At 53.0% G+C, this 24,340-nt stretch overlaps 5 protein-coding genes across 5 annotated transcripts; 3 read left to right on the top strand and 2 right to left on the bottom strand.

The window, feature by feature from the left end:
* Window positions 1–512: 512 nt before the first annotated feature.
* On the top strand, window positions 513–3,339 carry PV07_10009 (uncharacterized protein). Its single transcript, XM_016397307.1, has 2 exons — window positions 513–975; window positions 1,031–3,339. Exons 1-2 carry the CDS (start codon window positions 701–703, stop codon window positions 3,243–3,245), a joined length of 2,490 nt encoding a protein of 829 aa, XP_016244498.1. The 5' UTR covers window positions 513–700; the 3' UTR covers window positions 3,246–3,339.
* Window positions 3,124–5,694, bottom strand: PV07_10008 (uncharacterized protein). Its single transcript, XM_016397306.1, has 2 exons — window positions 5,295–5,694; window positions 3,124–5,241 (listed from the first exon to the last, which is right to left on the bottom strand). Exons 1-2 carry the CDS (start codon window positions 5,592–5,594, stop codon window positions 3,997–3,999), a joined length of 1,545 nt encoding a protein of 514 aa, XP_016244497.1. The 5' UTR covers window positions 5,595–5,694; the 3' UTR covers window positions 3,124–3,996.
* A 2,346-nt stretch (window positions 5,695–8,040) lies between these two features.
* Window positions 8,041–13,683, top strand: PV07_10007 (uncharacterized protein). Its single transcript, XM_016397305.1, has one exon. The coding sequence runs from the start codon at window positions 8,319–8,321 to the stop codon at window positions 13,389–13,391; it is 5,073 nt and encodes a 1,690-aa protein (XP_016244496.1). The 5' UTR covers window positions 8,041–8,318; the 3' UTR covers window positions 13,392–13,683.
* Window positions 13,684–16,019: 2,336 nt separating this feature from the next.
* Window positions 16,020–16,602, top strand: PV07_10006 (uncharacterized protein; the record flags this gene model as incomplete). Its single annotated transcript, XM_016397304.1, has 2 exons — window positions 16,020–16,216; window positions 16,371–16,602. 2 exons carry the CDS (start codon window positions 16,020–16,022, stop codon window positions 16,600–16,602), a joined length of 429 nt encoding a protein of 142 aa, XP_016244495.1.
* A 495-nt stretch (window positions 16,603–17,097) lies between these two features.
* PV07_10005 (uncharacterized protein) lies at window positions 17,098–18,819 on the bottom strand (the record flags this gene model as incomplete). Its single annotated transcript, XM_016397303.1, has 4 exons — window positions 17,098–17,349; window positions 17,857–18,427; window positions 18,480–18,614; window positions 18,668–18,819. The coding sequence occupies 4 exons, from the start codon at window positions 18,817–18,819 to the stop codon at window positions 17,098–17,100; spliced, it is 1,110 nt and encodes a 369-aa protein (XP_016244494.1).
* Window positions 18,820–24,340: the final 5,521 nt, after the last annotated feature.

The raw sequence follows: 24,340 nt of genomic DNA, 5'->3' as shown, positions 1-24,340 counted from the left end.
CGAGGGGGCAAAATCCCAAACGTCGCCTCGAATTGTATCTGGCTGAGGTTTTCAGCCAATGGGGGCGAGGCCGTGACAAACTCGGGCATCTGATTTTCGTTCGAGTCTTTTCCCAATCCATAAGGAGGCGTGCGCAAGCGAAGGATCGAAGTTGCGATTGGTGAGGTGCCAATACCTTACCCACGCCCTCTCGCCGAAGCGGATGGTGCTGCCAGCAGATCCCCGCTAATGTCCCATTTTCTCCCCCCAGCTTCCGTATGCGTGCGACTGGACAGGCGAGCAAAGAAGATTCGAAGGACGACAGGAACAGGCATAGTGCGAGACGGAGGGGAGGTCGGCGGCGAGGTTGAACGATTGGAGGCACTGAGGGGGAGGTCCTGGAGGTCACAAGCGTCTTTTGCTGACCGTCGAGCTCAATGCTGCCCACAGCTGCCCAGATGCCGTCATTGCGTGATTGGAGAAGCAAAGCTGGTGGTTGGTGTCGCATGTCGCAGGCCAGGCGCAGTTGATCGGCTGACCAGCGCAGCTTCTGCTGCTCCGTCCCCTTCTCCATTCCCCGGATTTCCTCTTTCCTCCTCGTGTCGTTGCATGTGTTTGTGCGCTCTCTCTTGCTCTCTCTCGCTCTCTCATGTCTTCTGTCCTTGAGTCGAGCTTTTAACAAGGTCTTTTCTTTGCTCCTGCTTCCTGTCACCCCTCCGTCATGCGGCTGGTTTCCGCATTGGCGGTCGTGGCCGCCGCCCTCCCCCTCCAGGTCGAAGCCTCACGCCTGACCCCTCCCGTACTCCCTCTGATCGTGCGAAACCCTTACCTCAGCACCTGGCTCGCTAACGCACGAGACGTGCCTTGGGAGAAATGGCCCATGTTTTGGACCGGTCAAGAGATTGGCTTCTCCATCCTTGCCAGCGTTCCAGAGAAGAGGACTGCGTACCCTCTGCTGGGGAGACCACAAGACTCGCTCCGGAAGGACAGTGACAAGTAAGAAATACCTGTGCCTTTTTGTCTTGGAGTGTGCAATTAACCCTCTTTGCAGCTATACTGTGTCCTCGCCAATCTACCATGGAGCTGTGTATGATGCCTCCACTACGAATCTGTCCTACTCTCTACCGCTGCCCTCACTCTACCCAGAGTCCAGTTACATTGACATTACGGTTTCGTTTTTGTCTCCTATAACTCCCACTTCGACTGTCAGACAATCCATTCCCGCGAGCTATGTCACTGTATACGTCTCGGGCAATGTGCCCGTGGACATCTACATGGACCTGAATGGCCAATGGGTCAGCGGTGACCGAGGAAGCAAGATCGTTTGGGGCCTTGATCACACTGCGTTGGAGGGTATATCCCGCGGTTTCAAAACGTGGAAGGTCCAGAGAGCAGTGCAGCAGCTGTTCACCGAATTTCAAGATCGAGCTGAATGGGGTACTCTCTACTTCTCCGCGCCCTCAGACGTGCACCATGAGGCCGGTGTGTCGGCTAAGTTAAGGCAACAGTTTGCCAGGAACGGGAGTTTGAAAGACAGGGTCGATCACGACTTCCGATCGATTATGGACGAGGAACCCGTCTTCGCATTCTCCAAGTCTTTTGATCTAAACACCACCCGATCCACAGACCAAAGTATCACGTTTACGATCGCTCACATCCAGGACCCCGTTGTCCAGTTTGCCGCGGCGCGCGGGCTTACCTACATGCGTCCATTGTGGGAATCATATTTCCCAACTGTCCAAGAAGTGCTTACCTTCCACTACCTTGATTTCCATCATGCCAGCCAACTGGCGGCCAACTATTCGGCGCGGCTGGCTATCGACGCATACCAGTCTGGTGCTGAGGATTATGTCGACATCGTGGCGCTCTCTGCCCGTCAGGTTCTGGGGGCTACAAGCTTTTCGGGCACCCCAGACGATCCCATTCTCTTTTTGAAGGAAATCTCTTCAAACGGCAACTTCCAAACCATTGACGTTATCTTCCCCGCCTTCCCGTTCTTTTTGTACACGAATGCACGATGGCTTGGATATCTGCTGGAACCGCTGATTGAGCACATGCTGAGCGGACAATATCCAAACAAGTATGCAATGCATGACCTTGGCTTCCATTTCCCGAATGCCACCGGCCACCCGTTGGGACAAGACGAGTACATGCCGGTAGAGGAGTGTGGAAACATCCTCATCATGGGACTTGCATTGGCTAATGCCTTGAAGAATGACGCGGGCTGGACTGCGTCATCTACATGGCAGGCGATGGGCGGTGTTCCCACGCCGATTCCCTCGTCGGATAGCCTTGCTCCTTTGTCGGTGGGTAGGGACGATGGCATCCTCTACATTGACGATGCCTGGGTTGGGCAGCCCGAAAGCCTGAAGAGAGCCCAGAGGTGGGTTCGTAGGAGTTATCGGCTGTGGAAGCAGTGGACAAGTTACCTGGTTGAGTTTTCCCTGCTGCCTCACAACCAGCTCTCAACCGACGACTTTGCTGGCTGGCTGGCTTTGCAGACAAACCTGGCCCTCAAGGGTATCATTGGCATCAAAGCCATGGCCGGGCTTGCCGAGCTCACGGATAACTATGAAGATGCGAAGGTATTCAATAACATCTCGAAAGTATATATCGAGAAGTGGGAGGAATATGGTATTTCTCGAGACAAGACCCATGCCAAGGTCGCCTACAATTGGTATGGTTCCTGGACTACCACGTACAACCTGTATGCGGACAGCCTACTGTGTTTCCATTTGGGCTCAGGCAACTCATCGACGAAGACCTCCATTGCTGGTCGTTATGAGTACCAGAAACCTCTGAAGGATGCTATTTCTGGGGACCATGACGGATTTGTGCCAAAACACATATACCAGATGCAGAGCGACTGGTATTACGCTGTCCGGCAGAAGTACGGGTTGCCTCTCGACTCGCGACACCTATACACCAAGACAGATTGGGAATTCTTTGCAATGGCCGTTGCCGCGCCGAAAGTCCGAGCCAATATCTTGCAATCTGTTGCCAAGTGGGTGAATGAGACAGAGACAGATCGACCATTTACCGACTTACATATGACGGAAGGAAGAGGAGGGTTTCCCGGACCGAACTTTTTCGCACGACCTGTCGTTGGAGGCCATTTTGCATTTTTGACGTTGGGACAAGCGTGTAAGGGGAGGGCTATGGAGGGTCTGAAGTACCTGAATGACGATGTGACGAAAAAAATGGATGTGCAGGGCATACTGGACGCGGAAAGAGCTGAGGCTGGATGGCACTCACTCGAGCTCTAAATTGGTAGCAGCAAGGTCTTATACTTCAGGGGAATGAACCCGAATACTTCGTATATGTCCATATCGAACGACAAGGAGACAATTCTGTTCCTGAGGCGAGATCTTATTCGATCCCAGTGGCTCTTCCTTCATTCGAGGCACTGTTTCCGTTCCTTTGGCGAAGTCTAACCGACATAGTCTCTGCGAAGGGGGTTGCAGACGTCTATGAATGTAGGCAATTTGTGAAAACTCCGCGACTGATTCTCTCCATTGATTCTCACTCGCTCCTGTCGATTTTGACGGTCATCCCAAACGACGTTCACCACCGGGATAGGCTTGACTCGGTTGATTTTCTCTTGTCGGTCTATCATTTTCCAGCACCGCTGCGTGCCTGACGCAGAAGGATAGACGGTCTGGATATTGATCTCGACAATGGTCCGGGAGGGCAGCGGATCTTTATATTTTGGTTCTTATTCGCGAAGGTAGTCGGAGGCAAGTCAGTAAGTAAGCAAGTCGGTCGGTCGGAAGGGTGTGGTGAAGTGGTGATACATAGAATCATGAGTAGCGTGGTGTGCATATATGTGGTTCAATAGATATAAAGACTTTGTAGCAGTGACAGGTTTGGCATCCAAGCAGAGCTTGAAGATTCTTTTCTGTTGTCTTACAGCGAGGCCAGGCCAGGCGAGGAGAGGCGAGGAGAGGAGAGGGAGAGGAGAAGAAACGCTTTTGCATGGCTAAGTGTCCCAGTCGACCTTTATCGTCAGTCGCTGGATCACTTGCCGCTCACGTCCAACATCTCTTTGACGCTCCCAAACTTCTCTCGCGGCTTCCCTCTTTGCTTCCCGACCTTCTTCTCCACCTGGTCGATCCTCTGCCAGCTGTCCCAGTGGACTGGTCTGAGCGGCAAGCCGGACGTGGCGGCGTCGGCCTGGACGCCATCCCAACCATCTCGACTGCCCGCGGACCACGACAGGGTTTGAGCCTTCTTCCTCCAGTCCGCCACGATTGCTTCGGCGGTTTGGAACGCGTCGGTCATGGTGCTGGCGATCACACCTGTCGGGCCGCGCTTCACCCAGCCAGAGCAGTAGATGCTCGTTTCGTGCCCCCCCAAGGCCTCGCTGCTCGCTAGAGGCACGACTCGCCCCGATCCGTCATGCCGAATCGTTCCTTTTCGCTCGTCGAATTCGACACCCAATTCTGCCATCCCGGGGATGGCTTCAGCCTTGTATCCTATCGAGCGGAATAGCGTCGATGTGGGAATCAGCTGCGTCTCTTCCGTAGTGCTGACCTTGGATTCCGGGTCAGCTGGGTTCTCGAGGTCCGTCTTCGAGAACACGACTCCCTCCAGTTTGTCTGGGTTGGAATGGGACCATTTCAGCGAGTTTGGCGCGAGCAGAAAATCCAGAGACCAGGATTTCGTGGCGCTTTCCTTCAGCGGACTGCCCTTCTTCAGAAGTTCCATCAGCCGTCTTTTCGGGCGGGGCAGCTTGGACAGGTCGGGCGGGAAAAGATGGTCCGGTATAGCGCGGAAATTGACATCTTCCAGGTGCAGAAGCTCCCGCACTTCCTTGATTGTGAATGCGGCCTGCATGGGGCCTCGCCGACCCACCACATGGACATGCTTGATCTTGCTGTCGGAGAGCGCATCCAATGCGTATTCTGTGATATCGGTCTTTCTCAGCGCGTCAGGCCTGCTCAGAAGCGTCCTAGCCACGTCCAACGCCACATTTCCTTGCCCAACAACCACCGCGGTGTCCCCGGCTGTCAAGTCAGGGTCAAGATCTCGATATTCGGGAAGACCGTTGTACCACCCTACAAAAGCGCGAGCGGAGTATATGTGAGGCTTGTCCTCTCCCTCGAGGCCGATTTTGCGATCTTTCGAGGCGCCGTAAGCGAAGACTATTGCGTCGTAATGTCTGGCGAGGAGCGGGAGCGGGAGATCGTGGCCTAGATTGACGTTTCCAATGAAGGTGAAGTCGGAGGACGCGGCTATAGCTTGGAAGGTGTCTTGGACATTCTATGAGGCGTGTCAGAATATCGTTGCGTGCGAGTGGAGGGGGAAAGTATGACCTTTACCTCTGGATGATCTGGAGCGACTCCGAACCTGACGAGCCCAAAAGGTACCGGAAGCTGTTCGTACATGTCTATCCTTGTCCCTCGAATTTCCCGCAATAGCTTTTGGGCCGTGTAGAAGCCTGCTGGCCCGGAGCCAATGATGGCCACGGTAGGGGCTGGTCCATTCCCATCATGTCCTGCAGCTGCATCACTAATAAAGTTCCTTTGAACAGAAAAAGTAATTGAGCAGCGGTAGCGTGGAGAAGAAGGAATTCTTGCGCGAAACGGGTGGCGCAAGCATTTGGTAGTCAGCATGGCCAGTGTAAGGAGAGGCTCGCCATCATCCCCTTTCTTTGACCCGAGGAAGCTCTTCTTTCGAAGAGGTGGGAGAGTTGCAGTCACAATTGAGATGACGAACATGCATGGGTGTCTCGGAACGGAGCAATTACTCGGTATTCGTTATCGATAAAGCTTTTGTCCGAGGCTTAACCGACCGCATCAGGCTACATCTCAGCCTTGTCGCATTCCCCCACCCCAACTGCGTTGCCATCGGTTAAATACCAGCAAGAACTCGAAGTCTCGACTCGTTTGTCCAACACTGGCCACCCCTTCCTCTCCCACCTTCCACCTTGTCCTCTTTATCGTTTATCTCATTCTTCTCTCCATCCTCCTCCCCGCGATCTTTTCGTGGTTTACCGTACCAGCGTTCGAAATGCCGAAACCGCGCTCGTCCCAGCGCCCTCTGTCAACCTCTTCCTCAGTCCCCTCAACATTCACCGACTCCCTGCCTCTCCCTTCGATCATAGTCTTCGATCTAGACTACACGCTCTGGCCCTTCTGGGTAGACACGCATGTCTCTGCGCCAGTTAAACCACAAGTCTCAGGGCCCGCAGCATTCAATACCCACATGCTTGATCGCTGGGGAGAACCTTATGGATTCTACTCCGAAGTTCCTCATATTCTAGCTGCTGCACGGGGAAAAGGCATAGTCATGAGTTTGGCAAGTAGAACCCACGCTCCAGACCTGGCCAGGGATATGTTAAAGGGCCTCCATGTTCCCGCTTCAACGGAGAGTGAGTCGAAGGAGAAACCAGAAACAAAGCCATTAAGAGCAATCGATCTATTCACCCATCCACAAATATATCCCGGGTCTAAGACAACGCACTTCCGCCGCCTCCAAACACAACTCTCAAAATCACCACCATCATCTGCTGTTGGTGGACATGGGAGTGGCCAAGGCGGACGAAAGATACCATTCGACGAAATGCTCTTTTTCGATGACGAAGGTAGGAACCGTAACGTGGAGACAGAATTGGGGGTTACCTTTTGCCTGGTTCCAGATGGAGTTGATAGAGAGGAGGTGGATCGAGGCGTCTGGGAATGGAGGAGGAGAAGAGGCATCACACTAAATGACTTGAGAAACGAGGAGCAGGTGGCAGAGTTGGAAGGCTGATTCCCGCAGATCTTGGTTTCGCAAGCTTCTGGTTTTGCGCCTCCAGCATCGCGCCACCATGCCCAGTGCAATGCATGTTTTCAGGGGGTAATTTGTATATGGCGGACTTGAACGTGGCTTTTCTATACACAGCGACGGCGCTTTCTGGCAGGTGGATGGTTTTTGCGCGCGAGACGATCAGCGCGCTCATGGGAGAAATGAATGGATCAAAGACATGAGATAGAACTCTCCGCTGTAGAGACACTTCCCCCAGCGAACAAGGGCTGATCTTACGGTCGTGATCATGCCAATACAACCATCTCAAGGCACTGCGGTCCTTGAGCCTTGTTGATATTGACCACGAACTAGATCACTGTGCTATCGTCGTCATCGCTGGCTATCCCCCTGCCGCTGTGTCAATGTCAGTAATCTACTCTCAGCCACTGATCCTGCGTCGTGTCAGGTTTTGGCGCCTCACCACATTGATCGAAAATTCCCGGTTTCATGCTAATGACCCCAGTCAGCAGGATTCAAACTCAGCCGGCACGTTCCGCAGCGAACTTCATACCACTTGTATACTGATCGCCGAGGGAATCAACCAACAGGAGCGCTTAGACATTCCCTCTTCTATCTGTCGCCCAGTCCCGATGTTGGACATCCTTGGTTATTGTCCGACTTCGATCTTTACTTGGCTACATACCGGTTTGATCCCCGGATCATTTCTTAAATTGTGAGGCCTTTTTATTGGCTACATACCAATAACTACGCAGAATTAATTCATGTGACCAAAAGCTACAGCTACACAGGGGTCGCGTCGACCAAGCACTTTCGATACGAGAGCGTTGCCGCCCACTCCAACTGGACAGGATCCATGTCAAGCGAGATGATATATGGCCGCCTTGCAGCACAGCAGCTGCAAAAGGATGCAGGTTTTGGACTCGCCTGGTCCAAGGCGTTGTGCTTTTGGCGTCTCGCACAACATTAGCCCGTTTGGCTAAACTTCGCCTGGTTGCGGGCTACGAATCACTATGGAACAAAGGTCCCATGCGGCTGAAACAGCCCTGAGGATGGAGGCCAGAACGCTTTCCACGTATGGACTCGAGCGAACACTTTCCAAAGCTGAACAGGTGCTGGGGCCACGACGCCTTGGCCGGCTCCAACTCTATGCCACTGGTTGACTGGGCTCGAGTCTCACCCATGCTAGATTCCGCCTAATGCGCATGGTCCACGCGACCGTCTCCGCATGCACAAGACGAATCTTAAGGCAACCCAATTTCTGAGAGCATCAGGGGGCTAGAAAACGCCCCTCTGGGACTTTCGTGATGCTCACCTGGTCCCATGTTCCAGCCTGGCTGGTCATAAAAAGGGATTGAAAGGCCTTTTCGAATTAATAATCATTAGTCTTGTTTCGATGTCGTCTGAGTATGGACTGCAGGAGTTTTGCCCACAGGCCTTCTTAAAGTCAGCGTACCAACACAGCAGTCCAAATTCTTGATCCAGCCTTATGCGTTCTGGTGAGGTGTTCAAAATCATCAATTCTTGCTCTATGCTAGTCCACCTGCATCCATGCTCTTGACAGTTGCAGGTCACCGTACAAATCACTCAACATGAGTGTCAGAAATTACGATCAAAAGAAGGACGAAACGTTCGAAAAGGAGGCCTGGAATGCTGCACGAGCAGTGTTTTCTGGAAGCCATGATCCAATCAACTTCCAGCCCTTTCTCAAAGACTATACAACGCCAGAATCATGCCGGAGTTCCGTCGTACAAGCACAAAAAGATGCCAACTCCGAGTATAATGGAAAGCTTGGTGCTATCCTTGACAAGGTCGACCAGTTCATGAAAGTGGGAGATCTTGCCATCAAGTCAGCCCCTGAAAGTATCGGCCTTGCTTGGACCGGCATCAGACTCTGCCTCCATTCGGTACAAGATGACTTTGCCACCTTCAGTCTCTTCTCCGGAGCATGCGCAGATATCTTGGGGATCCTCATCTCCTGCCGAGTGTACGGCGGCTTGTATGCAAGTCAGGACCACCCTCCGGAATTTACCGAACTTCACGAGAAGGTGTTGAGCTACATCAAAGACACCTATGTGAACATCATCGAGTTCTCATATCAGATGTGGAAATATGCCCGATCCAATGCAGGCGTGCGTGTCATCAAGGGCTTGTTCCGTAGCGCCCAGGGCAAGTTCCAGCCCAAGATCAAAGCCATCAAAGACAATGAAGCGCAGATGAACAAGTATGCCTCCCAAGCAAACCAGCAAGTCTCGCAGTATTACCAAAAGCAAGGCCTGGACAATGACCAAACGATGATGAAGGGCTTGTCCGACCAAATGGAAATGCTACAGGCACTGCAAGAGGAGGCCGCCAAACAAAACCAGTTGATGGAGGAATTGATGAAGAGGGACGAGCTTCATCGGAAAGACCAACGTATGACTGCGGCAGAGATCACGCATGAAAACTGGGAAAGGCAAAAGAAGGAACTACCGTCTCTCGACGACAATCTGCAAGTGCTGGAATCTAAACTGAAAGCTCGCAAGCCAGGAACCTGCGGCTGGATTCTGGAAAACACCAAATTCCAAGACTTTGTAAAGGCGGAAGGTGGTAACGTTACTTGGCTGGTCGGCACAGGTGGATCTGGAAAGTCTTTTCTCATGTCTGTGGTGGTTGAAGACCTCAAGAACAAGGCCCACAGACACGATTCTCTGGTGCACTACTTTTTCATATCCAAGGGTTCTCAAGCCACGATGCAGGCTGATCAGATCGAGCGTCATCTGCTTGCGCAGCTCTACCAAGATGCAGCTCAATCACTGGACGTCTTGGACAAGTGCAATAAGGTTATGGCGGAATATATCGAACACCAAAAGAAGAGCACTACCAAAACCACCAGCAAGAAAGCAGGAGACGGTCCGGCTGGATTTGAACAGACCTACACCGCTCTCGCCAAGCTCATCAACAAGCGAATCTACCTGATGATAGACGCTTTGGACGAGTGCACCGACAGAGAGACACAAGAATTCATCCAGACGATCAAGAAACTAGCCAGTACACATGGCTTGAAGGTGAACATCTACACCAGCAGCAGAGACGAACCTGATATTGCTGCTGTGCTAGAAAATTGTCCAAGAATCAGTGTGGAGGAGAACAACTCAAAGGATATCGCCGAGCATGTCCAAGCTGAGATGGCCAAATTACCAGGATTCACGCCAGCAGAACGTGAAGAAGCTTGTCGAGAAATCACCCAAAAAGCCGGATGCTACTTTCGTTACGTGGAGCTGGCCATGGATTTCATGCGTCGCCCTTGGCGGAGGCCTTTATCAGCACATCTTGGATCTTTACCTTCAGGTGTCGAAAACATTTATGCTCAGCGCCTCAATCAGACCAATCCTGCATACTACGATCTGCTCACCCACTGCCTCACCTGGACCATCCTTGCCGGAGAAGAATTGAGTGTCCAAGAACTCATCGATGGCTACAAGGGTAGTTTCACGGATGGGGAATCCGACCCAGGGAATAACGACGACGAAGAAAACGTGAATCTGGAACTATATGAGGACCAAATCAGGCAAGCTGGAAGTGGCTTCCTTCGGGTAAATCCTGACCACACAGTGAGCTTGGTCCACAACACCGTGCGAGACTTTTTCCTGCGATCAGACAGCATTACCAATGGTAGTACAACATCAGAGGGTGAGCCTGAATGTCAGTGCGCCAGATGCCAAAGGGAGTTGATACGCAGCAGACAATTTGTCGTTTCGGAAAGAGAAGGTCACATGCAAATCATCACCACAATTCTGCAGCATCTGCTGTCTCCGTCGTTTCAGCGCAAATACTATGCTAAACCTCAGGATGAATCGAGCGGCAAGGAAAATGATCAAGCACAAGTGGATGGTGAGAAACCAACTGATGTTGTCCAAAACGAGAATGATGCAGCGCCGGAACAAGCAGTATCTGGAGATTCAGCACCAGGAGATGGGACATCAGGAGAGACAGCGCCAGCAGAGGCAACACTTCCAGAGGCAACACCAGCAGAAGCTCAGGACGAGCCTGTTGAGATCAATGGCATCCAAATACCGAATCAAAGTCCAGACGAGCAAGCCGAGGGTCTCGACGGTGTACAGCAAATATCGGAGCATCAATCCGAGGAAGCAACAACAAACAAGCCGTCAAAGGTCAGTGGTGAACCATTAACCAATGGTGTCTCCGATGACCTGGACTTAAAGCCAGCCGAAAACGATGGTGGTTCAGACCAAGCACAAGAAAAAGGTAAACCCCCGGAAGGAAAAGAAACCGAAAACACCAACAATGCCGGTACGGCAGATGAAGCCACAGATGAACAGTCTGTGGTAGACAGCGACGAGAACGTGGACTTGACGGACCAGGATCGAGCTCGGCTTTGGGACTTGCAGTCAGATTCCGACGACTTCCCGGCACGGTACGAAGTTTCAAGACTGAGGTGGCATTTGACCCAGCTGGAAGATATCTATCCCGCCAACGAAAGGTCTGGTGAGCAGTGGAGCAAGTTGCGCGAGCTTCTCGAAAGATTCCTGGATCCAGAATCCGAGGCGTGGAGAGGCTGGATCAGGACGTTGTGCGCTGCAGGCCTCGCCATTGACTCCATCGAAATGTATGGTGACAGTGACGTCAAGGAATTACATCCTCTAGTGTTTGCTGCGTGTTGTGGCTTGACCAGCCTGGCGAATATACTCTTAGCCCGCCCGAATGCCTCAGAATTCGTCAACCTAAAGATGCCAGAGGGGATGAGTGTGTTGTCTTTTGCGGTCACTTATCAATTGACCACAGAAAAGGGCCTAGATTCTCTCTTCCTGGCTTTGCTGGAAGCTGGGGCGGACCCAAATACTAACAATCATTGGGATGAAGAGTATGTGGGAAGCTCCTTTCACTTCCTCCTCTTGTGTCGAACAGTCACCTTGGCGCAGCTTAAGATATTCCTCGACCACAAGGCTGAGATCAACACACTGGACGAAACTGGCAACAATGCCTTGCACTTCTTCGCATTGGGAGAAGCCGACCTTGAGATAGGTGAGGCCTTGGTCAATGCTGGCGCGGATATACACCTCCAAAATAAGAGAGGCGAGAGCATCATGCATCTCCTCGCCCGGCGAGACAACTGTCGCGTTGACATAATGCGCTACTTCATCGACAAAGGGGCCAAGGTCGACGAAGAGGATGATGCATCGGAAAGGCCATTATTGGAGGCCGCCCAAGCAGGACATTGCGAGGCAGTCAGATTGCTGCTCGAACACGAAGCCGACATTGAGGATGTGAATGAATTCGACCAAACTGCACTTTTTGCCGCCGCAGTGGCTGGAAGGACGGAGGTGGTTAAAGTGCTTCTTGAGAAAGGAGCAGACCCTCTGAAACGAAATTCCCTAGGCGCCACTCCCTTCGGGATGGCTTGCAGACATGGCGACGCCGAGTCCGCTCTGCTGTTGGGCAAAGCAATGGTGGAAAAAGGGGAAACCGAGCATCTCAACTGGCAAAATGCCTCGGGAAAGACACCACTTATGAGAGCTGCCTCTCGAGGAATTTCGAACGTCATTGACTTCATCCTTGATCATGTCGACGCACAGGCTGCTCTCACAACCGTGTCCAAGAAAGGCTGGTCGCCCTTGCACTACGCGGCTCTGAGGGCTCGTCCTGAAGCGACAACGACACTGCTGAAACGCGGGGCAGACAGTCAATGCAAGGATGTACAGGGGAAGACACCGCTTCAGGTGTGTTATGCGAAGATCTGGACCAAGCCGGATGAGGACCGGGAGAAAACGATATCTGCCTTGATTGACCACGACCAGCAAGCTGCCATTGCAGAGATCGAGCTGCTTCACACGCTGGCCATCAACGACTCACCCGAGCTCGTGGCAAAACTCCTGGAATATGGCGCCAATCCTTATGCCACGGATGAACATGGCTGGAACGTGCTCCAACTAGCGGAGCAGTACGACAGACCAGAGGTGGTCGAAGTGATCAAAACCTCCAGGCTCAAGACGGGTAGCCGACCCTCCAAGTTCGTGGGGAGCTTCTCAGATGTGGTGGTCTGTTCTCCGTCTGGCCTGGAGATTGAGCTGCTTGAACGAGGCAAGACCATCCCTGAGACATCGGATATGCCCCTGTGTTACACAACCGACCAGGCATTCATTACCGAACACCCCATCCCGGCATCGGCCGAGCGCTACTACTTTGAAATGACCATTGCGGATCGAGAGATCAAGGCCGACGATCCCGTGTTTGTGATTGGGATCACGCAAAAGCCCACCGGATCCCCCAAGCAGTGGTTCCCGGGGTGGTCGAAACCCGGCACATCGAGCTGGGGCTATCACAGCGATGACGGAAAGATATGGTGTTTTGCAGACCCTCCCAAGATCAAAGACCCCGGGTCGGCGAGGAAATACGCATACGGTGACACGGCGGGATGCGGGATTGACGTGAAGAAGCGGACGGTGTTTTGGACATTGAATGGGCAGAGGCTGATGGAGGCCGGGTTCCAGAACGTGCGTGGCCAGATCTATCCAGTGGTCGCCCTCAGGGACGTCGGCAAGGTCAAGGTCAACCTGGGCCTGAACTTGAAGGACGAGCCTTTCTTGTGGGCGCCGGGTGTCACATGCGATTTCGACAGCGACGTACCTGCCCCGACTTTGAGAAGGTCAAAGTCTGAGCACTGAGAGGTGGACATGCACTTTAGAAGGATTGGATCAAGTTAGAGACCACAGTCATTGAAATTGGATGTGTTCGGAAGTGTCTCGACTCTCAAGACGTTGCTCTGGACTTGTGAAAGTGCTCTATAGAGATGGATCTTGACCGAGGCCAGCGTTGAATCTCAGGAGACTTTCAGTCCTCATAGGATGGCAAATGTCAGTTGAGACTTTCTAGGTATTCATAAACTATCCCCAGCGACGACACCTTGAATGACGTCTGCCATATAGTCCTCAATCCAGCAAGGAGAACCATGCCATCGTGCAACCACTTTTCTCGATTCTAGTGACCAGCCTCGTCCGATTCTACCTTTGTCGTTGCCGTCAGTTCACCCCTGGAAATGCAGTTCACAGGTACTTCCGACTTGTGTCGATGACGTATTTCGCAAACGCCTCCGGGTGCGAGACGTAGGGGAAGTGAAAGCCCGGGAGGGTCGTGATGGGGATCTTCTCGCGGGTCGCGATCACGACGTTCTCGAAGAAGACCTGCATGGGGCCCGCGCCGCCGACGGTCCAGTCGATCGGCACCTTGTGCAGGTCTTCCGTCCTCGTCGCCGCCGACGCCGGGATGGTGCGCGGGTACCCGTACGCCCAACGGGGGTAGTTGGCGCGCAGCCGTTCGTGGACGACCGGTCCGAGGGCGTCCCACGCCTCCTCGTTCGCGGTCATGGTGCGGATCGTCGACGCCAGCTCCGCCGCGATGGTGGCGGGGTCCCCCTCGTGGATGTTCTGGAGGGTGTCCGGGTTCGCTGTCGGGACCTCGTGCGGCATGCCGTTGCGCACGCGCTCCGGGAAGTCCGCGCACAGGGCCAGCACGGTCGAGGCGCCCGAGCTGCAGCCCCAGACCGACGCGGCTTTGATGCCCAGCTCGTCCATCAGGGTCACGATGTACGCGGCCAGCTTCTGGCCCGTGACGTCCTGGTACGTCTCCGGCGGCGCGGCGGACGACCGCGACATCCCGGGCATGTCGAACGTGGTCACCTTGAAGCCGGCGCGGGCGATGGTCGACATCGGGCGGTCGAACATCTGGCATTCGCCCAGCCCGTCGGGGATCAGGACGACGTCGGGACCGGTCCCTTCCTGCTCGTAATACCAGTTTATGCCATCCTTGGTGAGAATGGTGGACCTCAACCTTTCGGCAGCCATGGCGAGAGATTCAAGCTGGAGACGCGAGTGGAGGATGGTTGAAGTTGAGGATGGAGGTCTGTGCTCGAGATACATATATGTATCTCGTCGGTCCCGCATGCCCAGTATTCAAAGCCCCGCGGTCCCGCCATCTGGGGGACTTTGGAGCAACCCCACAGAGCAGAGGACGTACTCTCAGGGTTTCAGTTGTTGTGTGATCTACACAAAGCGACCTCGTACCGAGTAGAGATTCTGATCCTAACAAGTTACAGGGCTGTCGGAGTGACATGTTCCACGGTGCGACGGGTGTGCTCTTCAAGTGGAGATAAACGTAGCCCACTAGCCTCGTGGTCCACCGGGCTCATCCGCGCAAAAGACTTCGAAATGGGAGTTTGATTATGGGGTAATACGGAGTACGATCCAATGGAATAGAGACTGTTCATCCCAGCGAACTGTGACATAGCCGCGGGTACATGGCACACGACCATAGAGCATCTTCTCGCAATCCACTCCCCGCTTCCCACGTCTAGGAAGTAGTATACTCTTTCTGCCATGGTCCGATCACGGGCTGAAGATCACCTATGCCTTGCACGCGCTCTCATAGCTGTCTACACCATACCTGCCCCTTCTCGTATTCTTACACAAACTTCTACATCTCCTCGGAAGGAAAGATAGTGTCAAATATGGACCAATGTTCTCCATCTTCACTCTCTGCAGTTGCCGATTCAGTCTGATCAATCTCCTATTCGAAGTCGAGAGTAAACTGCATCCAGGGCCTCCCGGAGAGGATCAGGAAGGAAGTCATCGTCTTCGGACGCGGCAGTGACGTTGCTCCCCCCGGTCAGAGTGCTGACTGAGGACATGAAGAGAGCGTGCCTGGACCAGGATACCCCCGATCCCAGCACGTCCAGCAGGCTGCCTGTCGCGGAGAGACAGGCTCGCACTTGTTCTCTCATTGTGCCGAACGGGGCCGACCGGTGGACGACCTGGAATGGAACGTCCGCCGTTCTTGCCTACGCTTTATAGCCCATTGTCACTCGAGGCACTGTCCATGTCTCATGTATTTTCTGCGTCTTACGACGTGGGCCCCTGCATTGATCGTCGCTCCGAACAGTCCCCCACCCAACTCAGCTGACCCGTTTCGCTCATTGCGGTAAACGTAGCAGGATGATGATACGACCGCAAGGGGCTTAGTGCTGCGGACTCCTGCCCGGTAGGGAAGTGATAGACTACTATTTTATATGCAGGAATCTGACTGCGTGTGGAGTTGTGGAGTATATCGGCTGGGGGAACATATCACCGAATTGAATTGTATCTGAGTCCCATGGTCCTGGAACTATTTAATTGCCATTAAACAGTGTACTTCCCTTTTCTCTCGTCAGTTGCCTTTATTCTCCATCCTTTTTGGTTCCTGCTTGGATCTTCCAAGCGTCCCCCTTCGTGTGCCGTACCTCCAATCCAGCCCAAGTCACCATGAAGCTGCACTTCCCCGGTGCTCTGTTCCTGGCGGCCGTGCTGGCCGCAGGTGTTTCCGCGCAGATCAGCTTCAACACCTGCGTCGGGCCGCCGACCTCGGACTACTGCGGGGCGGGCGGCGCGTGCGAACTGCCGGACGGGTCCCTGCTGTGCTGCGACGGGGCCATCAACTGCGGCGGCAACGGGGTGTGCATGTACATCCAGGACGAGGGCTCGGCGCTCTGTGACTGCGACGGGATCTGCGAGCCCGGGGGGGATAATTCGCAATGCTCTTGCGTAAGTTGAAACTCACTTCTCGGGATTGGGGCACAGGGGAAGCATTTTCAGTCGGGCTGAAACGTGAAATAGGGCAATTGAACTGGCGCCGAGGCTGGGAGAGAAGAGCGTCGACGACGATGAGCCGGAGCCGACGTGGGCCTGTTCTGTTGGTGGTCCGCACGACGGGGTGAAGAACGAGGAGCTACGGGAGCGGGACGAGGGAGAACAAAAACGGAACATTGATAAAGCTGTGGAGGAGGAGAGTCACCGTAAACATCAGACCTCAGAGAAAGTGAAATTACGTTGTGCATTTACTGGATAAACTACAAGAAGTCAAGGACAGGTGACAGATATTGAAGGGACGACATGGAACACTTTCCAACGCGATATTTTCACGCACCCGATCTCAGGCTTGCCTCACGTGTAGAAGTGAGCTTCGAGGACAAACCTCGCCTGGTAAAAGACCCCTAGAAGAGCAAATGAGACGAAAGGTGTAGGTATAGTTATAGATAGGCGTCGTCCCCACGTAATCACTGACCTCCTGTGCTTCTGACGTAGCGTCCGACGATATTGCGAGAAGTCTATTCAACTCAAGCTGATATGATTGCCAGATATGCGCTCTCCTGCTCGAAGAACGACAGCGAACATCTGGGTTGACAGCTTCTTGTCCCTCCGCACTACTCGGCTTGTCCATGCAGCAAGGGTCATGTCAGAGTTGATACCTCGTAGAACTCTTCATTTGGAGATCTTATCCCACAAAGGTTGATCTTTTGCATCACCTGCCTTGTGCACGTAGTGGCATGTATCCCCCAGCTTCCTAATCCCCGTACCTCACGTCATCTTCGCCCACACTCCAACGTCTAGGAAGACCTCCGTGGGGAGTTGGATCCTCGACAAAATGCTCGGCCAGTCTGAGCTCACCACCACCATCGCAATTGGAGGCGTGGATGGTCCAGATGTTGATATTGCGGAAAGCTTCATGGGGTTTCTCGGTGAATATTGGCAGCCCGTCGCCCGCTGTCTGGAGCGGCTGTTCGAAGATGTTCGGGCGTGACAGCGAGAAGGAGAACTGAGGAGGTCTTCTCAGCCTGACGCGGCTCTGATGTTGAGGACCAACGCTCATTCATGATGCAAAACAAGCGTGGTGGTCTGCAACCGACGTAGCCTGCGCTGAGGCATTTGAGCATCCTTCTAGGAAAATCTGAAATCATGGTACCGTCTTCGAGTCGTGTACCATGCCATTCAAGCGGGTCAACAACCTCCTGTTTGTGGCCGGTCCTATCCACCGCCGTTGTGATTCGTCCTCAGCTGCATGTAACGATGCTCTTTGACGAGCGTGTCTGGAGCTGTCGGTTGAAGCCCAGGCACACGGTCCATCTTAACGCCAATTGCATTAAGGATGAGTTTGTTTCCAGGCCCACAACAAGTGCCGAAGCTCTAGTTCCAAGATGATATGTCAAAAGTTCCACCAAACCCACAAATAGCATTACCTAGGCTGTATATGTTGCAAGCCCATATCGCCAGGTAGTTCTTGAGGCAGGGCGCGATGCGGATCGTGGTACATTTCATGTCGTACGGGAGACAGGGCCAGCTCGCTCCATGGCGACGTTGGGTGGTCAGTATGCTGATGTGGGAGGTGCGAGTGACGTGCCTTGACCGAGAGTTCGGCGCCAGGTGAGACCAACTCGTTCGGCGGCAAAGGCACGGAGGGACTGACGGGGTAGACCTCCATTTCGTGCTGCGCCGGAGCCTTCATTTCAGCATAGGAGTGCGCGTTCGCGCTGCTGGAGAATGGTTGGCCATGAGCTGTGCCGGGCTTACTGTCTAGCTCCTGTTTGGAGTATCGGTGACCTGGCGTGTAAGGTACGGCACTGATGGTCTCCCGCTTCTTCTGCTGTCGTCGCCGATAGAAGCAGCAGTAGCCAATGAAAAGACCCAAGGCCACGACGACGAGCGTTCCTCCTACGCCGATCGCCGCAGCGATACCCGGCGACAAGCCACTTGACGAGTCCTTTGCAGAAGGGGTCGAAGAAGTTGTTGGGGTCGGTGTGGCACTCTGGAACTGGAAATGCACAGACTGGGCGACATAATTATTGCCTAAAGAGATGACGAGGTCGTTGTCGTAGAACATCCATGTCCAGGAGTCCCTACTCTCATGAGCTCGGGCACTTCTCTTCTGCAAACTGAGAGGAAACTTACCCCTGTGGCGGTGGTTGACTCAGAGTGATGGCAGTAGAATAATCATCTATAACGGCCACGATACAACGCTGCTCGCTCTTGAGGGTTTGCCCACTGTACGTTGCTAGGTAGATTGCAAGCTCCGTGGGATCAAAGCTGGTGCTGAGTTCAGCCTATCGCCAAGGACAGATGGTTTTCGAAAGGCTTACTCGGACGTTGACTGCCATTGCACGTCAAGGGGACCTTTTGTGGGATAGACGGTTCCGATCTTGGGGTAGGTAACCTCCAACGCCGTGACGCTGGCGAGCAGATGTACCAGAAGAAGGAAGTGGAGCCTCGCCTCCGAGATAGGTCGGGACATCTTTAACACTAGCGAGGAATATGGTGGGCCTCGAAACTGGAAGCGAGACTAGAGTCACAGACACAGAGGTATCATTATTGCCACACTCGCGTCGCATGGAGAGATATTGAATTTGGAGGGAAGAGAGTCGCGAGAAGATGGGGAGAGGAAATATGAATCCCTGGCCGGACTCCAAGGCAAGGTCTCTGTGCTAGATTGGTTTCAGAAAACGCCACTCCGCCGCTGGAAATTGCTCGTCCAAAGGCACAGAAGGCTGTCCCTAAAGTTGCGGGTTACTGGTGCTTATACTCGTCCACTTGCAGATCTTAGCCAAGCCATGTGTAAGAAAGCCTCTTATCGTAGAGTCGGGACCGTTGTCTGGGCCGTTGAACAATGGCTGCAACAGTCTATTTGCACTCCACGTGGGTAAGAGTTGGCAGGTCCAACCAAGAACATCACAGAAAACATCTGATCTGTCACTGTGGATTTACTGAAATGTAGAGACGTTATATTTCGAGAAGCCTGCAAGGGCGTTGGTGGGAAGGGAATGCGCAAGTTGAGTGTCTACCTACGGACGTACAACTACAATAGGGGGTTATCTCTGCCTCCTAATGGACAGCCTTTCCATCAAGTCACTAACAACATGTGGTGCAGGCGCTGGAGTTCCCCCTTGCCTATGGGTGTAGATCATCCCTCGTGCCACTTGATCACATAAAATTCCAGATATTTTCCAGAAAACATAAGGGGAATGATGTGGCGATCAATTTTGTCTCGATTGGATTAGGAAGCTTCTTAGAGAGCAGGCTGTGGATTCTAATTTATTAACACCTTCGACGGAAGGTTCACAAAGTATAACAAGAGGCCTTGCGGGAGCCGCTTTCTCGCCCCCAGGCTTTAAAGTTCTCTGAAAGCCACGCTTTGATCTTGGCCCCGGACGATGTGGAAGTTATCCGTGTTCCTGACCGCTCATTGACCGAAAACCAGTCGCCAATTAGGGGTGTGCGATAGGGGGTACTTCGAGATGGAACCTGCGTTGACTTTAGCTGGGCCAACAAGTTACAGGCAAAAGGGGACAAGAGTGCCACGATTATTGTCTATTCACTTGTAATCGATAATAGTTAATGTGCCATAGCTCGGGAGCTGTTGCCCGATGATCAACAATAGTTGGCCTTCACTGAACACTCCTGATAAAAGCCCCTACCCGGACTGACAGGTTAATACAACAACTCGGACAGCTACTGTAGCAGGCTCCGATGATGGTTTCTCTGGAATCCCCAACACCCTACTGGGTTCAAATCCGCCACGTCCGAGAACGTACCAGAAGATAACGAACAGGAGATTGACTTCCTCAATATTCTGCTGAGCCTTCCGATCAAACCATCCTCGTATTAGATCTTCCCTAGGATATAAAGAGTGCTTAGTGCTGGCTTTGCAATCTTGCTGCAGGATAGCCTTTCAAATGGAGGCCCAAATGGTGTGTTGTGTGAGTTGCATTGAGCATCGAGAATTCCCAGCATAGGACCCGATACCTATTATTCATTCTCCCCCCTTCCTATGAACCATGAGAATATGAAAATCTTACCGTGGGGTTGTTCTCAGGGATGGCGGAGTGAACCTCAACTCCGTGGGAGGGAGCCTCGGCAATTCTCATTAGGTGCCTCGTACAAGCCTCTGCTTCGTCAGTGTGAAGCGCTACTGCGGGAGAACGGCAAAGTCGGTCCGCGCGTAGTTGAGAAGGCCGAAGATAGAGCGACGTCGGGGTGGTTCTAATGTCGACATCAAAAGCGTGCCTTTGACGAGCTCATTGTCTCTTGCTGACCTTGGGGCTCTCAGGAACATATTCTTCTTATTGCATCCCTAATGTGGAGGGAAAACCACATCCTCATCGCCCAATATGACGGTCAGCCCGGTGTACACACCACCTCCGGGCCTTGAGACTGCCTTGGACGACTTCAGGTCCTATGTGAATAGAAGATATGGACTGCAACTGCGTACGTTGTCAACCTCGGAGAATCTATCGACACTATCTTCAGATCCGTGCTAACCTCAACAATTCAGAGACTTACGACGACTTGCACGCATTCTCCGTCAATCGACTGAATGATTTCTGGATGGCCATATGGCGGTTCCTCGATATCAAAGCATCTGTCCACCCCGAAAAGGTCTGGTCCGATCGCTTGGTGGTTGTCGATTGATATGCTGATTGTTTGGCCAGGCGGTGGACCAGAATACCCCCATCGACCAGTTTCCACTGTTCTTCGAGGAAGCAAGACTCAACTTCGCAGAAAACATGCTTCGTGGCGATGACGACCAAATTGCTGTTATCGATGTTAACGAGCAAAACCTGCGGAGTCCTCAACAATACACATGGCGAGAACTCCGGGGCTTGGTGCACACATATGCGAAAGCGCTCCGACGTTCCGGCGTTGCTAAGGGAGATGTTGTTGCTTGTAAGCATGACATCGGGCATGGCGCCTCATCCTTGCCCATAATCCATCAAAGTCCGAAGCAGCTGATATTACGTTAGTGATAGGAAGCAATTGTGCAAGGTCGCTGGCTTTGCTTCTGGCTACCGCAGCTGTGGGCGGCATATTTGCATCGTTCGCAACGGACATCGGGGATAAGGTAAAAGCACCTCCTCGATGCAGGCTGTTTGCGTTGAGCTGATGTTGTTCAAGGCACTCAACGACCGACTTGGCCAGATTGAGCCTCGTGTGGTCGTCACCGAGTCAAGCTATTCGTATAATGGAAAACGAATCGACATCGCGGCAAAGGTTGATGGGTGGACAAACAAGGCCACTAGCCCGCTGAAGCTGGTCGTAATCGGAGACACAATGGGCTTCAAAACCAAGTGGTAAGTCAGGCTGAGTTTCCCAGCTTCATTGTCAGAAACTAATTGTTTGTCTCGTTGCAGCGAGAGCCTTGAGACCTTTGTCAGTGGCATCCGCCTTCAAACACCGCTGAACTTCGAGCAAGTCCCGTTCAATACGCCACTAGTCATCATGTTTTCCTCGGGAACAACAGGGACCCCGAAGGGCATTGTACACTCACATGGGGTATGCCCAGGGTCTCGATATGGCAGGCACCGGCTTATCTGAAATGTAGGGTTTGCTCTTGAACGGCTTCAAGGAGCACCGCCTCCACAATGGCTTTGGACCGAAGGACATACATTTCCATTTCAGTGGTGTGAGTGCCGTTAATCCGGGTCTCTGGCCCCCCCTGTGAATTCAATGAGAATCTCACGAATCCCAGATCGGATGGACACTGTGGAACATATCGATCGGCGCACTCTTCTGCAAAACCACAATGGTCTTATACGACGGATCGCCTTTTTACCCATCTCCGGAGGAGTTCCTTCAAGGTATTTTGGCAACCGGGTCAGTAGCCATGTCGATGTCCGACTTCGAGCCTGTCTGACTAGATATTGCAGAATCACTGCCTTTGGTGCCGGCCCGCGCTATTATGCCGAATTGCAGAAGAGAAACCTGACACCTAGTTGGTCTTCAGCCTTCCTCCTCTCAACTGGGCGCTGACAGTGGACCAGGAACATATGCCCAAAATATTCACACCATCCTCTCGACTGGCGCAGTGCTAACGCCGAGTCTAGCATCATGGCTAGGAGATGCCTTCGGACCAGTGTGTCAGATCCAATTTTCCGGCGGCACCGAGCTGTGCGGCTCATTCATTCACGGGACGCGCTCTCTCCCATCATATCCCGGCGAGATAGCTGTCAAGGCATTGGGCATGGACGTTGCTGCATATTCCCCCGACGGCGTCGAAGTACCTGATGGAGAGAGTGGCGAGCTAGTCTGCAGGAAGCCATTCCCAAATATGCCCTACATGTTCTGGAAGGACCCTGGAAAGAAGCGCTACTACAATTCCTACTTCGACATGTTTCCTCGTAAGCTTACCGACGCCCTCTTTATACGCAGGCAGCTGCGGACAGACTATCCGTGCTGACGAACTTCTAGACGTGTGGACACATGGCGATTTCATCAAGGTTAACCCAGTGACCAAAGGGACCTATGTGTTAGGAAGGAGGTCAGTCAAGTCACCCTCTTTCGTGAAGAGATGGAGATACTGATATGCTTCACAGTGATGGCACCCTTAACCCATCTGGCGTCCGCTTCGGCAGTTCGGAAATCTACAACATCCTGTCTTCGTCTCGTTTCACGTCGTCGATAGTTGACTCATTGGTCGTCGGCCAACAACGCAGCGCCCCGCCGTATTCAGACACCACCGAGCGAGTCCTTCTCTTCATCAAATGCCGAGAAAGCGAGTCTTCCAACCGTGTGCTTCCCAGAAAGGACTTGGAAAACCGCATCTGCCACCAAATCGCCAAGGACCTGAGCAGAAGACACGTCCCGGCCCATATTTTTGAAGTCAAGGAAATCCCATACAACGCCAACGGGAAGAAGATGGAGATTCAGGTCAAGGCTGTGGTGAATGGCGGGGCGCAGGCGAAGACCAAGCAGAGGCTCAGCCCGCAGGAGCTGTCCATGCTTGAACAATTCGAGCCTTTCTTCCATCTTGAGAAGCTGCTCAAGAAACTCGACGGAACTGCTTCGAAACTGTAAATGGCTGAGGATGCATGGGCGCATTCTGCAGACACGGCGGTCAGCATAGACAGCGACGAAATCGTTTGCAGAAAACATTTCGGACTCGCTGATAGAGCTACCACAAATAGACGGCATCTCTCAAAATTCTAGCAGGTCGGCCATTCTAATTTGCTCCTCGTCCATACTCGGACATGAGCTAGCTTTGTAGACGAGGCTGAATAATGCCGAAACAGAGTGGAGTAATCGTAAGACTCTATAGAAAAGATCTGGTGATGATAGTGGGCCAGCCCCGAGCTGTCGCCCGTGGATGTCTGGAGTGCGCTCATCTTAGCAAGTAGAATGTCGAATCCATTATCAAGTGTCGTGGCCAAGAGTTCGAGACACGGCGTCTTGTTCTCGGCCCGAGCATACAACACCGTCCTCGGGGTTGAAGTCTTCGTATGGACTCAACTCGAGCTGAGTTATCGGCAGAATAGATACTAACAGGGCACAAAAATGCGAAGATCTTGACGTCTCTTGCTCTTCCTTCGACCTCGTACTCAGCGGAAGAAGCCAATGTCTTGCAAAGGTCTCGTCTCGTACCAAAGCCGATGGCCAGCCAGTCAGGTAGTTCCACGGCGTATAGGGGCCTCGCAAGCCTCGCTAACAGATGAATTCGTACCAAAGCGTCCAGCTAAAAGATATAGCTCGCCCTTCGCCTAGTTCGAGCTCTTCGGTCGTACGGCCATTTTCTTTTCCGGGGTGGAATGACCCCGTCAGCCTGGTTCTTGTGCTGGCTGAAAGCAGACTAAGCATTGAACTCAAAGATGTCCGAGCATCGAATCACGATCCTGCCCGGTTTGTATGTGCGCCCGCGGGGTCGGAGAGGTTGCTCGGGTCACGAGGAACATATAGACGCATATGGTTCTGCCATCGTAGAGCGAGCGCAGCAACTCTTCCACTTGACGATCCCACGAGAACAAACATCGTAGCGACAGGCAGGC

This window comes from Cladophialophora immunda, assembly GCF_000835495.1.
Source record: "Cladophialophora immunda strain CBS 83496 unplaced genomic scaffold supercont1.6, whole genome shotgun sequence".
Lineage (NCBI taxonomy): Eukaryota > Fungi > Ascomycota > Eurotiomycetes > Chaetothyriales > Herpotrichiellaceae > Cladophialophora > Cladophialophora immunda.
Note: the sequence above shows the minus strand (reverse complement) of the source record. Positions and strands in the feature narration are given on the sequence as shown.

Excerpts from the sequence above, each read along its gene's own strand:
- PV07_10008 (XM_016397306.1), bottom strand. The coding sequence starts at position 5,594 with ATGCTGACTACCAAATGCTTGCGCCACCCGTTTCGCGCAAGAATTCCT. Across the intron at positions 5,242-5,294 it reads CAGATCATCCAGAGGTAAAG|AATGTCCAAGACACCTTCCA; the intron begins GTCATACTTTCC and ends CACGCCTCATAG.
- PV07_10007 (XM_016397305.1), top strand. The coding sequence starts at position 8,319 with ATGAGTGTCAGAAATTACGATCAAAAGAAGGACGAAACGTTCGAAAAG.
- PV07_10009 (XM_016397307.1), top strand. The coding sequence starts at position 701 with ATGCGGCTGGTTTCCGCATTGGCGGTCGTGGCCGCCGCCCTCCCCCTC. Across the intron at positions 976-1,030 it reads CTCCGGAAGGACAGTGACAA|CTATACTGTGTCCTCGCCAA; the intron begins GTAAGAAATACC and ends CCCTCTTTGCAG.